Source organism: Phacochoerus africanus, chromosome 5 (assembly GCF_016906955.1).
Source record: "Phacochoerus africanus isolate WHEZ1 chromosome 5, ROS_Pafr_v1, whole genome shotgun sequence".
Lineage (NCBI taxonomy): Eukaryota > Metazoa > Chordata > Mammalia > Artiodactyla > Suidae > Phacochoerus > Phacochoerus africanus.
The window spans coordinates 37,486,860-37,500,239 of NC_062548.1; the positions used below are offsets into that span (position 1 = coordinate 37,486,860).

General features: G+C 41.6%; 1 protein-coding gene across 3 annotated transcripts in view; it reads right to left on the bottom strand.

Annotated features, from left to right (window-relative positions):
• Positions 1-243: 243 nt before the first annotated feature.
• ATF7IP2 (activating transcription factor 7 interacting protein 2) overlaps positions 244-13,380 on the bottom strand; it is a 77,543-nt gene continuing 64,406 nt past the window's right edge. For 2 of the 3 annotated variants that reach the window (XM_047780523.1, XM_047780522.1), the window contains 2 exons: positions 2,294-2,379; positions 244-1,776 (listed from right to left, as the gene is read on the bottom strand). In XM_047780523.1, coding sequence (XP_047636479.1) covers positions 1,348-1,776; positions 2,294-2,379 — 515 coding nt within the window. In that variant the 3' untranslated portion in view covers positions 244-1,347. The remainder of the gene's footprint in view (positions 1,777-2,293; positions 2,380-13,380) is intronic. The other variant, XM_047780524.1, reaches the window with a different exon arrangement.

Below are 13,380 nucleotides of genomic sequence, written 5' to 3' on the forward strand. Positions count from 1 at the left end.
ACCTGCTGGTTTAGACGCAGTTTCCCCTCTCGTGATGGGCACCAAATTCTTGCTTATGGCGTCAAGTCTTTGGGCTTGAGTAAGTGAACATCTAGGCGATGCCAGCCCCAAGGGTGCAATCACCCTGCAGTGAAGCCCTCATCCTGAGCCCCCAGACGCCCTCACAGACGGCAGCTCATCTCTTCAAACTCAGTTCAGACTCTGGCTCTCTCAGTCATGTTTTAAAAAGGCAAAGACACAGGAGACTGGAAAATAACAGCTTTATTTATGATGGAAGGCGTGAAGGCATTCACAAAATGCCAAGGAAAAACATTCCCTGTTCAATTGTCTAAACCTCAGAGCCTCTGAAGCCTGAACTTTGTCTATGTACCAGGAAAGAATGCCTCTTGAACACACTTCCACGCTAACAGTTATTTTTCTGTCTTCTCAGCATCCTGGTATTATTTATCCACAGTTTTGTCCCATCGGGTCCTGACCAACCACACTCATCAAGTCTGCTTGACCGTCAAGTTTCTTGGGCGACTTACGGAGCCACGGTTTCAGTCAGTGTGCCTGAAGACAGAGGTATGGAGGGAGGACACACCTATGGGAGTTATGTTCTTCCTCTGAGTAATGATGGCAGCCAGGAAATAAGTAAAAAAAAAAGGGGGGGGGGGGTGGTGGTGGTTGCATTAGGGAACCAGCAAATTAAAGCCTTACATCTAAGGCAGACAAGTCCATTTTTCTCAACTGAATTAGTGGGTTGGATAATTTATAAGAGATACTGTATTTTTTTGTGTGTGCACAGCACACAGTTTGAGTATATAAACTGATTTAGGGAAAAACCTCTAGACTATTTCCCCAAATGATTGACATAGACCGAGACAAAAAGGGGGCACAAATTCATAGCCCTTAGAATCTGAAGAGAATGGGAAGACATTTTCATAAAATTGTGGTGGAGATGCACCCCAGGGATGATCTGGTCTCAGTAAAGAACTGAATTTTCCTGCACCAATACTGACCATAAGCAGGGCCCCCAAAGCTGACTGTCAACAGAGGAAATGGGGGCTGCCTGCACCCCAGGGCTTCTGACAGCAGCAGCAGCTCTAGTCACCAGAGGTACTGTATTTAACGCAGCTTAGTGACATGAGTCCATGATAGTGTATGTCTTAGAACATAGCCTTTGGCAGTACTTACTGAGTGCAAATCAGAAATTCATGAAGGCCGCTTACAACGTAGGGAAGAGGACTGTCCCTATACAAAGGGTTCACAATCTGAACTGGCCTTTAAGACATCAAATAGTGTTAAGAGAACACTGTAAACAAACAACTCAAATAGAAAAAAATAAACATGTACAATACACAATTATCAAGTACTTTTTCCTTCAGTAAGACTTTCAGAAAACCCAGGAATAGATTTTATATCACAAAATGGCCCATATCGTCCAAAAATGTCTTTTGACTGGACAGTAAAATAGTATTTGTTGGAAGCTAAAAACTGAGATAAAGTGCAGGCCATTGGGAGTGGTAAAGCTTTAATTTCTCCAATCTTCTTCCAAATCAACTTATTATTAGGGTTCTCATGGCACAGGAACAGGTGGTAGCTTTCCACGGGGGCACACTTGGGATTGATTTTGGTGATGTTCCAAGTCAGGGCAATGCCCCTGGGTCTCAGCACTCGTTTTACTTTCAGCTCAGGCTTCTGGGGAGGAAGCGTGTCTCGGATTTTGTCCACGAGTTCGGGTAGTAGTGGTGGAGGTTCTGGGAGAGGTGGCAGGTGCTCAAAGGATTCAGGAACCTAAGACACAGGTAGAGAAAGTTTAGCGAGCTGGACGGGTGGGTTCTGATTGTTTTAAAGTGGTCAACAATATATACTTCCCATTCCTCAATCCATTTATCAAAACTGATGAGGCTGGATCCAATCTTTCCAAGCCTAAGCTTCTTTTGGAGTTAAAAGCTCTACACTCTGAAATATCGCTAATCCAGAATGGGTTAGGTCCAAGCCATTCTGAATAAATATTCCATCCCATTTCCAAACCGTGCTCCCGAACACTGTGCTAATTTACATGAAAAGTGAGAGGGTACGAGAACACCCATCTCCATCCACCCTCATCGACAATGGCTACTGCTCTTAAAAGTCGTTTCCAATTTGTTGGATTAAAGAAATGTATTTAACCTCTATAGCTTCTGGAAAATTCAATTAGACTATTTTGAGTAAATAGACACACAATAACACATTTAAAAAAGCATATTAAGGGCATGGACACCCCACTCCCCTGGGAATGGCTCCTTCACAGAGCATGTCATCTCTGTACCTGGGCTGCATTTTGTGCCACTGTGGTTGCCTCTTTTGAGACTGAAACAGCTTTCGTAGGTGACTCAAGGGTGGATACTGGAGTTTCTGTGAAAAACACAAGGTTTAAAAGTAAAATTTATCTGCAATGATCAATCTTGTAGCCTTTAAGCTGTAGTTTATGTCTTGAGTAGTAATTAAATGTGAACTAAAATTACAAAACTGTGAAATCACGTAAAATTCTGATAAGAGTTCAAGGCCTAAAAGTATCAAATATAGAGACGTCTCTAACTTGACAAAAATTCCCCTCTTAAGGTAAACACTTAAGTTAAGATGCAACTAGAAACTAGGGAAAACTACCCATGGGAGAAGGATTCCTGCTCAGTAGTCTCCGGCAGATTCTGCTCTGTGAGGTCAGTGAGGATGTTTGCAAACACAGAGCCATTTACAAACCTCAAACTAAAACTCAGGCAGTTGAGGTATTTCTACTGTTGAGATCCGTGGTGGCCTAGAGGGAATGAGACATAACCTGTGGACAGCCAAAAGGGAGGTGGGGAGACAGAAGGGTGAAGAGAAGAAAGAGATGGTTAGAAGAAAGAAAAGGAGGAAAACAGAGAAAATCATGTGAGGTGAGCAAGAAGATTTAGTAGTTACAAGTATGGTTTGAGAACGACTGGGGAGTGTTATGGGGAAGGTAAGAAAAAGGGCTCATGTTGCAAAAGCAGTAGGGCTGGGTAGCCAAAAATTTCACGTTTGGCCATATCTAATAGGCAGTAAAAACCACTTTAGATACACTGGGTGTGGTGATAAAACTTTAAAATATTCTATAAATTTACCCAAATAAAATTTATTTCTATTTTTCTTTTAACTGACAAGGATAATTAAGACTCTACTTGTGTTTCAATGTTAACTTATTAGTCACTTTATTTACTGGCATTAAAAAAAAAAACCTTTTTAAAAGAGGTAAAAATTTTTTGGTTTTAATTGTAAGAGAATCTGTACAGCTTTTATAACTGGTTTAATTAATTTAAAACTAGAACTAGTTTTGTGAAATCATAATCTGCAGGTTAATCAATGTACAAGAACTGATACCAATAATCTTTAAATTTTCAAGTGAACAGTTTCATGCAAAAAAAAAATCTAATAGATATAACTTTCATAACTAACTTTTCTTCTTTTAAGGTAGTAAGTCAGCAAGCCCTTAGCAACTAAAACAGGCTAAAACAGAAACTAACTCTATGATAAGAAGAGATAAAACAGGACTTTTATCCCAAATGAGTTAATGTTTATATTCTTTGTGTCATCAGTGTGTTGTAAATACTCTGCAGCTTTTATCCGTATGTTTATAGAAATGGTATTAGACCTTCCAGATCCTTTGCTGTAAGTATATGCACATGTAAACACATTCACTCATGTAAATATTTATATTATACACATGATTTTTAAAGTTTGTATTTTAAAATGAACTATTCAGACATAATTTACATACAATAAAATGTATCCATTTAAAATGTGTACTTCTTTGTGTTTTGACAAATGTGCAATTGTAAAACCATAACCAAAATCAAGACAGTGTTTTTATTACCCCCAATAGTGACCCTTCTTGTGATACAGAACAAATCTGATTCCATACTGGATGTTTCTTTTTTTTATAAACTTTGTTCTCTATGGCTTTTGCTGTAAGTACTCTATAGGCTTTTTGCCTATAACCTGAAATACAGCCCATTCTCAAGGCCCTGACTTTTAAAGGTGTGACGCTTGCCCCCTGACACAGTTGCGGGACAGAGACTGACAGCTGCCTTGTTGGAGGTTTACAGGACCATTGTGACCAGACCTATGTGGACAACAGCTGTGAGAACAAAGGATTCCAGCACCAAGAAGTTTGCAGCAATCAACCCCACCTTCTCTCCTTTTTGTATAAAAGAAGCCTGAATTGTAACTCAGAGAGGATGGTCCTTTGGGACATTGGTCCATCATCTTCTCAGTCTTTTGGCTTTTTCTCTCTCTCTTTTTTTTTTTGCTTTTTAGGGCTGTACCTGTACACATGGAAGTTCCCGGGCTAGAGGTCAAACAGGAGCTGCAACTGCTGGCCTAGGCCACAGCCACAGCACTGTGGGCTTTGAGCTGCATCTGCGACCTATACTGCACCTCACAGCAACACCGGATCCCCAACCCACTGAGTGAAACCAGGGATTGAATCTGCATCCTCATGGATACTACTGAAGGTTCGTTACTGCTGAGCCAGAATGGGAACTCCTGGATTTCTAAGGTCACTCTTCCTTGTCCCAATGACCCATCTCTTGACTTAGTGGCCTGTTGTGCAGCAAGCAGTATAAACTTGGACCTGTTAACAAATTTTGATGTGCCAGCTAGGAGCCTTGCTGCTTGGAGCTCGCCCGTCCCGGTTGGGAAATTTTGGGATAAGGCCCTACTAGCAGCTGCTGGAGCCATTTGTCCTGAGGATCTTCCTTTCAAATTTCTCTAACGCAGCACCAGCTGCCTCAGCACTTGGCAGCTGGAGCAAGGAATCAACACCTGGCAGCTGACTGGCCTCAGACAGTAGGTAAATCACTCTGGGATGCATAGCTCGAGACTTTATTTCCTCCCTGTTTGGGGCTCTTTTACTCTGGAATAAGCCACTTTGTTTTGTGTTTGAGTAGGGCACCCTGTTAGTTGTGGACTTTCACCTGATTTTTGAACTTGTTTCTTTGGACACTAGTATTTGTATGCACCATCTGGGTTTTGCTTGTCTTGTATTTCTGTCTTTAAAAATTGAAAAATATTTCAGCTATCCCTAAAAAATGTCCTCTGGAGTATACTTTGGGATAAATGGACTGATGACAATTAAGAACCCATGACTAACAGAATTTTTTTTTTTTTTTAAAGGCCATACCTGTGGCATATGGAGGTTCCCAGGCTAGGGGTTGAATCACAGCTACTGCTGCTGGCCTACACCACAGCCAGAACAATGCAGGCTCTGCGCCTCGTCTATGACCTACATCACAGCTCACGGCAACACCGGATCCTTAACCCACTGAGCAAGGCCAGGGATCGAACCTGACTCCTCATGGATCCTACACGGGTTCATTAATCCCTGAGCCATGAAGGGAACTCCCGAAACAGAATTACTGTTACAATTATTGTAACAGCACTTGTTAGGATCTCCACAAGGGGTTTATGCAGGGTTATCCTGGGACCCTGCCCTGTGTACCATATGCTGTCACCCTTGCTTTGTGAATTACGTTGTTTGCTGTTACTGTGTCTTCCGTCTAGCCAAGGAGTCACACTGTGTGAGCGTTGACCTCATGGTTCCTGTGATATGCAAAACCAAACTTTAGGGTTTCTTTAGGGTTTTATGTTCGTACTTTGGGTTTTACGTTTCATTTTGCTTTGACACTGTTTTTCCATTTACAGCCAAATCAGTTTTGTGATGTTTAAAACTTTTACTGATGTCTAACGGAGGAAAAGAACAATCTTTTTTTTCCTTTTTTTTTTTTTTTTTTTTGCATATGGAGGTTCCCAGGCTAGAGGTCAAATTGGAGCTGCAGCTGCTGCCTTGCACCACAGCCACAGCAACATGGGATCTGAGCTGTGTCTGTGATCTGCACCACAGCTCCTTAACCCACTGAGTGAGGCCATGGATTGAACTCAGGTTCTCATGGATACTGGGCAGGTTCGTTTCTGCTGAGCCACAATGGGAACGCCCAAGGAAAAGAATCTTAGCTGAAAGTGGGGCACTGCCGGGAAAAAGACAAAGATTCCATTTGGTTCCTAGAATCACCAAAGGCCCCAGCTCAGAATTCAGCCTGGTTGGTTGATGTCAAGGCAAAAAGGCATCCTTTTAATGGCTAGAGAAGACTGAGCACTCTTGATGGTTGTTTGGTGACCTCTGAGTGGCTCTACATAATCCTGCAATTAGAGCTATTCTGTGAACAAGTGAGGAAGAATGATGAAATCCTTTACGTGAAGGCACTTGTGCAATTACATCAAGGAAAATAAGGAAGGGAACGAGAGTGAGGACATGTTGCATTGAACCTTAACTCTTCTGGCGGAGCTGGGCTGTCCCCGCCTCCCATTCCCGTCCAGCCCCGATTCCTGACACTGGGGCTCAAGAAGTGGTCAGACTGGCTTCCCCTCCTCCTGGGGATCAATGAGAAAACCCTGTATTAGTTCCCATGGCACAGGGAAATTTCCCTCATACAGTTAATGCCATAGGGGGCCTAAGTGCAAATGGCCTGCAGGCTGGATTCCTAGGGATGACCTGCCACTCTTTATGGGCAGCAAAAAAAATCTGAACAAAATTCAAGAAATTCAGCAAAAAGCAAATGAAGACCCCCTCTGAATAGTTGGAAAAGATGTATCAGGCCACAGACATTAGAATGATCCTGAAGCCCCTGCAAATGGGCCGAGTGCCCTAGATATCAGGAGAACACTGCAAAAAGTTGATGGCACATTTGGAATGAATCCTTCTCAGCTAATACTCATTGCTTTTAAGATATTTAACAGCAGAGAACAATGACAGAAGAAAGAAGATGCCACTTTTCTGGCAGCAGTCCTGGACTCCCAGCAGGTAAGTAACTCAGAGAGAGGTGAGCCGCCCCTGGGGAAGGAACACTGTGCTTACTGTAAGGAGCAAGGGCACTGGAAAAAAGACCGCCCCGGCTGAAACATTAGAAGGAAAACAGTAAAAGACAGGGGTGTTCCATATGGTAGAAAGAAACACTGACGAATAAAGAGGCCAGGGGACTCCCTTAGACTTGAGACACCCAATTCCAATTTCCCCAGAGGAGCCCTGGATAATAACACTGATGCAGAGAATGAGCTGAGTGACTTTCTGATAGATACCAGCAGAACATACTCTACGGTAAACACTAAGGTGGCACAGAAAGCATCTCAATCCATCCTGGTTACTTGAAGTCTCTGGGAAGCATAAAACTGTTTGTTCTTACACCCTTTAGAATGCCAACTAGGGGACCTCACCCTGAAACAATTTCTTATATATAGGCCAGAGTATCCAATCTCTCTCTGGCCAAGATCTCCTTTGTAAATTAAATGCCCACATAATTTTTCCGCCAGGAACACGTGTTAAGGCTACAGATGATGCTCAAGAAAACCCTGGAAAAGGAGATGGAGGTCTCCTTCTACCCCAGGACTATGAAAGGGTAAGACCAGAAATGTGGGCTGATGGCACCCCAGGGAGGACCAAAAATGCATGGTCAACACAGGTCCCATTACAGAGGGATGCTGGGACACCTAATCTAAAACAATGTCCTTTGAGGCAAGAGGCCCAAAAGGGCATTCAGCCAATTCTCAAAAGTTTTTGAAAACAGGACTGATTAAACCGTAAGGTCCCTGTACAACACTCCTATTCACCTTGTCAAAAAGCCAAACTCAGCAGATTGTCACTTTGTGCAAGACTTGAGGGCTATTAATGAAGTGGTCCAAGATTTACACCCTGTGGTGCCTAAGCCATGCACTTTGCTTACAACTATGCTGGGAGAAAACTGCTGGTTCTCAGTTTTGGACTTAATGACTTTTTTTCTTTTTTTTCCCCATTTTCCCATTGCAAAGAATCACAGAAGCTATTTGATATTGAAAGGCAGGACCCTGAAACACAGGAAGTCTAACAGTATTGCTCAAGGATTTAAGACCTGCCCTGCCTTGTTTGAGGAAATGCTGTTGGAAACCTAATATTAGATCAAAGACTTTTACTCCCAATTTGCTCCAAATACCCATTACCAGAGAGATGCCACCTCACAATGGATTCACCAGGTTAAGGATGGAGCATTGTTTTCTGGTTATAGCTGTGGCATGGATTCGATCCCTGGCCTGGGAACGTCCATGGGTTGTGGGTGCGGTCAAAAAAAAAAAAAAAGTGTATAATGGGGCTTAACCTATAAGAGAGACTCTAGCAAATCACTCAGAATTGTATGGTTTGTACTAAAAATAATTGAGAGACTCAACACAGAGGAATGTGCCCCCCTGAGGACTGGCAAACAGAGTTTACTCAAATGTCTTGAACTGCAGGAAATTTCAGATCCCTGCTAGTGTTTGTGGACACTTTTTCAGGATGGGTGGAAGCATGTACCTACTAGACAGAAAAAAGACTCTAAAAGAGGTTAAAGTCCTCCTTAAGGAAATTATTTCCCAGTTTGGATTGTCTAACACACTTCAAAGTGATAACAGGCCTGCTTTTGTCTCTAGCATAACCCAACAAGTATCTAAAGCACTGCACATTGACTGAAAAAATGAATCATACATTAAAAAGAACATTGCTGGGGTTCCCGTCGTGGCGCAGTGGAAATGAATCTGACGACGAGGAACCATGAAGTTGCAGGTTCGATCCCTGGCCTTGCTCAGTGGGTTAATGATCTGGGTTGCTGTGAGCTGTGGTATAGGCCAGCAGCAACAGCTCTGATTAGATCCCTGGCCTGGGAACCTCCATATGCTGCAGATGTGGTCTTAAAAAGACAAAAGACAATAAATAAATAAAAAGAACACTGCTAAAATATGTCAGGAGATTAATTTAATTTGAGATATTGGGATAAGGTCTTGCTAATTGCCCTGCTACAGATTTGAGGGGCTCCCAGAAACAAGTTTAAATTAAGTCCTTTGAAATGTTGCACGGTAGGCCATTCCAGGTGTCTGCCCAGGCAGGACAATCTGTAGATGTCTTAAAAGAGGGGGTAGTCAGCAACTATGTTAAGACTTCAGCACTATGCTTACTTCTGTTCATGTGTTTGCCTCCCATAGATCCACCTACCCAACTGAGGTGGTCTTTCACCCCGAGATCGAGTCCTCCTCAAAACCTAGCGAGAACAAGAACCTGGACATCAACTTGCCACTAAGTGGACAGGAGCCGCTGAGCACTCACTCCCATGTTAAATTAGCCCAGGGTGAGACTGCGGATTCACCACTCTCAAGTCAACACTCACTCCTCCAGAAATTGGATGGGACAGAGAAAAGCAGATTTGGTCTTGTGAGCTATTAGAAGATCTTTTTTTCTTTGATTTTTTTTTCTTTTTGGCTGAATCCATAGCATGTGGAAGTTCCTGGGCCAGAGAAAGAACCTATGCCACAGTAGCGACCACTTCGGTGACAATCCCAGATCCTCAACTGACTGAATCACAAGAGAATTCCAGAAGGTTTTTTTTTTTTTTTTTTTTAATCTTTTTAAGGCCGCACCTGTGGCATATGGAAGTTCCCAGGCTATGGGTGGAATCAGAGCTGCAGCTGCAGCTGCCAGGCTATATACCACAGCTGAAGCAACACAGGATCTGAGCTGCATCTGCAACTTACACCACAGCTCACAGCAAAAGCAGATCGGCTCCTCAACCCACTGAGTAAGGCCAGGGATCACACTTGTGCCCTCATGAATACTAGTCAGGTTCATTACCACTGAGCCATGACGGGAACCCCCAGAAGTTTTTAAGTTGCTGTTTTAAGCCAAGCCTCCTCCCAGGTAAGTAATGATGACTTTTGCTCTTCTGTTTCACTACCCTGGTGATAGACACTTACTGGAAAAGACCACAGGGAGAAATATTGCCCCCACTCAGTAAAATAGTTGGCAGGATATAAAGAAAACACAGAGCAGAGCACCGTGGGTATCTCTATCCCAAGTGCTGGAGTTCAGGTATAATGTTCCAGCGCTTGTCTAAGTGTTGTGACAGGGCCCTGAAAAGTGGAGCCAAAGATGCCCAACCATGGACTCGGGAATCCTTCCAGTCCCAAGTCCATCAGTTCTATTCCATGAGCACCCCCTCGTTGTCCCTGTTCATCAGAAAGTAGCCAGGGTGGTCATCACCCCTTTTCCCACAAGATTATGGAATGGACAGTAACAGTGGAAAATACTGCAATAGGGAAGAACAAATGATTTCTTTTACTTTATCCTTTCTATTCTATGGCTTTGGCTACAAGTTAAGAATGTTGCTTATAACCTGAGACATACAAGACAGGCCATTCTCAAGACCCTGACCTTGAGGATGGCCTATGGGTATAACACTTTCCCATTTATGAGACAAGAATTTGCAGAAGAGAGAATGAAATTTGCCTTGTTGGAGCTTTATAGGAACTTTGTGACTGATCCTACATGGGCAGCTACAAGAACAAAGGATTCTAGCACCTAAAAGTTGGCAACAACCACACCCCCTCCCCTTTAGAGTATAAAAGAAGCCCCAATTCTCACTCAGAAAAGATGGTTCTTTGCAACACTGGTCCATCATCTTCTCAGTCTGCTGGCTTTCTGAAAAACGTCGCTATGCCTTGCCCCAACAACACATCTCTCCATTTATTGGCCTGTTGTGCGGCCAGCAGTATGAGCTTGGACTCAGTCAATTCCTCTCCCACTGCAGGCCACAAGCCTGTCTTCACTAAAGATTAGATTGGCCTTTTCTAGAAATTGACATAAATCAAATCACACAGTATATAGAATTCTTTCACCCAGTGTTTTGTTGCATATGATACTCTGTTCATTTTTATTATTGAGTATTACTTGGCTATATAGATATGATACGACCTATTCATCTGCTGATGAACATTTGGGCTGTTTCTAGTTTGGGGCTATTAGGAATAAAGTTGCTATGAACATTTGTGTGCAAATCTTTGGATAGATGTAGGTTTTCATTTCTCTTGGGTAAACACATAAGAGTGGAGTAAGTCTGTTAAGAGTATAGTTAATGTTTTAAGAAACTGCCAAAACACCTCCAAAGTAGTTTTATCATTTTACATTCCTAGCAACAAAACCTGAGAATTCCAGGCTGCTATACATCCTTACCAACACTTTGTATATTTTCAGTTGTTTTCATTTTAGCCATTTTAGTGGATGTGTTGTGGTATCTCATTATACCACAACAATGCTGAGGATGCCTTGTGTTTATTTGCCATCTCGGTATCTTCTCTAATGAAGTGTCATCTACTTGCTTTGGGTTTAATTTATTCTTTTTATCCCAGCATCTTAAGGCAGAAGCTTAGATTGCTCATTTTAGACTTCCCATTTTTTTTCTAATATAAGCATTTAATGCTAGAAATTTGTAAGTACTGCTTTAGCCAAAGCCCTCAGATTTTGATATGCTGTGTTTTCATTTTTTGGTTTTTTTTTTTGTCTCTTGAGGGCCGCACTCTCAGCATCTGGAGGTTCGCAGGCTAGGGGTTGAATCAGAGCTGGCCTATGCCACAGCAAAGCCAGATCTGAGCTGCATCTCCAACCTACACCTCAGCTCACAGCAATGCCGGATCTTTAACCCACTGAGCGAGGCCAGGGATGGAACCTACGTCCTCATGGATGCTAGTTAGATTCGTTTCCACTGAGCCACGACAGGAACTCCTGTTTGCATTTTCATTCAAGTTCAAAATATTTTTCAACTTTTCCTTTTGATTTCTTCTTTGACTCATGTGTTATTTAGAAATGCAATGTTTAGTTTCCAAATATCTAGGTATTTCCCAAGTACCTTTTGTTACTGATTACTAATTAAACAATGTTGTGTCAGAGAACATACTCTGTATGATTACAGTCCTTTTAAAAACACTGAGACTAATTTTATGGTCCAGAACCTGATGTGTTTCAGAGTTCTCTAAATGTCAAGTAGGTTATGTTGGTTGATAGTGTTGCTCAGGCCTCTGTAACTTTACTAATTACATACTGTATCAATTACTGAGAAGGGAGTATTGGAAACTCCAAATATTTTTCTATTTATAATTTTGGTCCCATCAGTTTTTATAAATGAAATTCTGAAGTTATACTATTATGTGCAAAAACATGTAGGATTGTTTTGTCTTTCTGATGAGATGACTGCCTTATAGTTAGGAAACAGCCTTCTTTATCCCTGGTAATATTCCTTGTTCTAAAGTCTGTTTGATAATAATATAGTCATTCTAGCTTTCTTCCGATTACTGTTTGCATGTTTTTGCATGGTTTATATTCTTCCATCCTTTTAATTTTAACCTATTCAAATATTTATATTTAAAGTCCATCATGTAGTCACTACATAGTTGGGTCTTATTTTAACAGTGTCTGCTTTTCGAAGGGATATTTAGGCCATCTATACTTACTCTGTCAATATGGTCAAGTTTAAATCTACAGTCTTGCCTTTTCTCTATTTAGTGTCATTTGCTCTTTGGGTTTTTGGTGGCTTCTCTTGCATTGAGAATTTTTAAAATCCCTTTTTATCTCTATTATTGGTCTATTACCTATACTTTGACTTAAAATATTGCTCCAGGGATTGCCACATGAATCTTGAATAGTCTATCCTCAAAAAACATTAGACTACTCGTATCTCTTAAGACCCTGTACAAGAGCATACTTTTATTCCTTTGACCATCTTGTGCATTAGTGTCATACATTAGCTTCTATACAAACTATGACCTCTACAATATGGTGTTATATTCCTTTGTGTAGATCCACTTTTCATCTAATCTTTTCCCTTTGCTTGAAGAACTTCTTTTTAGTTTTTTTGTTTTTGGCTGTGTGTGTGACACACACCATAGCAGTGACTACACTGGATCCTTAACTGCTAGGCCACCAGAGAACTCCAAAAAAATTCCTTTATTTTTTATAATGAAGATCTGCTGGCAACAAATTATGTTTATCTGAAAAAGTCTTATTAGCTTTCACTTTGGAAACACATATTAGCTGGATATAGAATTCTAGGTTGACGATTATTTTCCCCAGCCTTTTAATGAGACCATTTGATTTTCTTTTGCTTTGCATAGTTCTCATTGAGAAAACCGTTCATTCTTTGTTCTTTCCTGTCTTCTCTATATGTATCGTGTCTGCTGGCTCTTAGGTTTTTTCCTCTTAATCATTGCATTTTTAGGAATTGATTATGATGTGCCTTGATATGGTTTTCTTTGGATTTGTCCTATTTGGAACTTTTTTTGAAGTTCTTCGTTTTGTGGGCTTATATTCTTCATTAAAATTGGAAAACTTTTTTTTTTTTTTTTTTTTTGTCTTTTCTAGGGCTGTTCCTGCAGCATATGGAAGTTCCCAGGCTAGGGGTCGAATCGGAGCTGTAGCCACCGGCCTACACCAGAGCCACAGCAACACAGGATCCGAGCCGCATCTGCAACCCACACCACAGTCCACGGCAATGCCGGATCCCCAACCCACTGAGC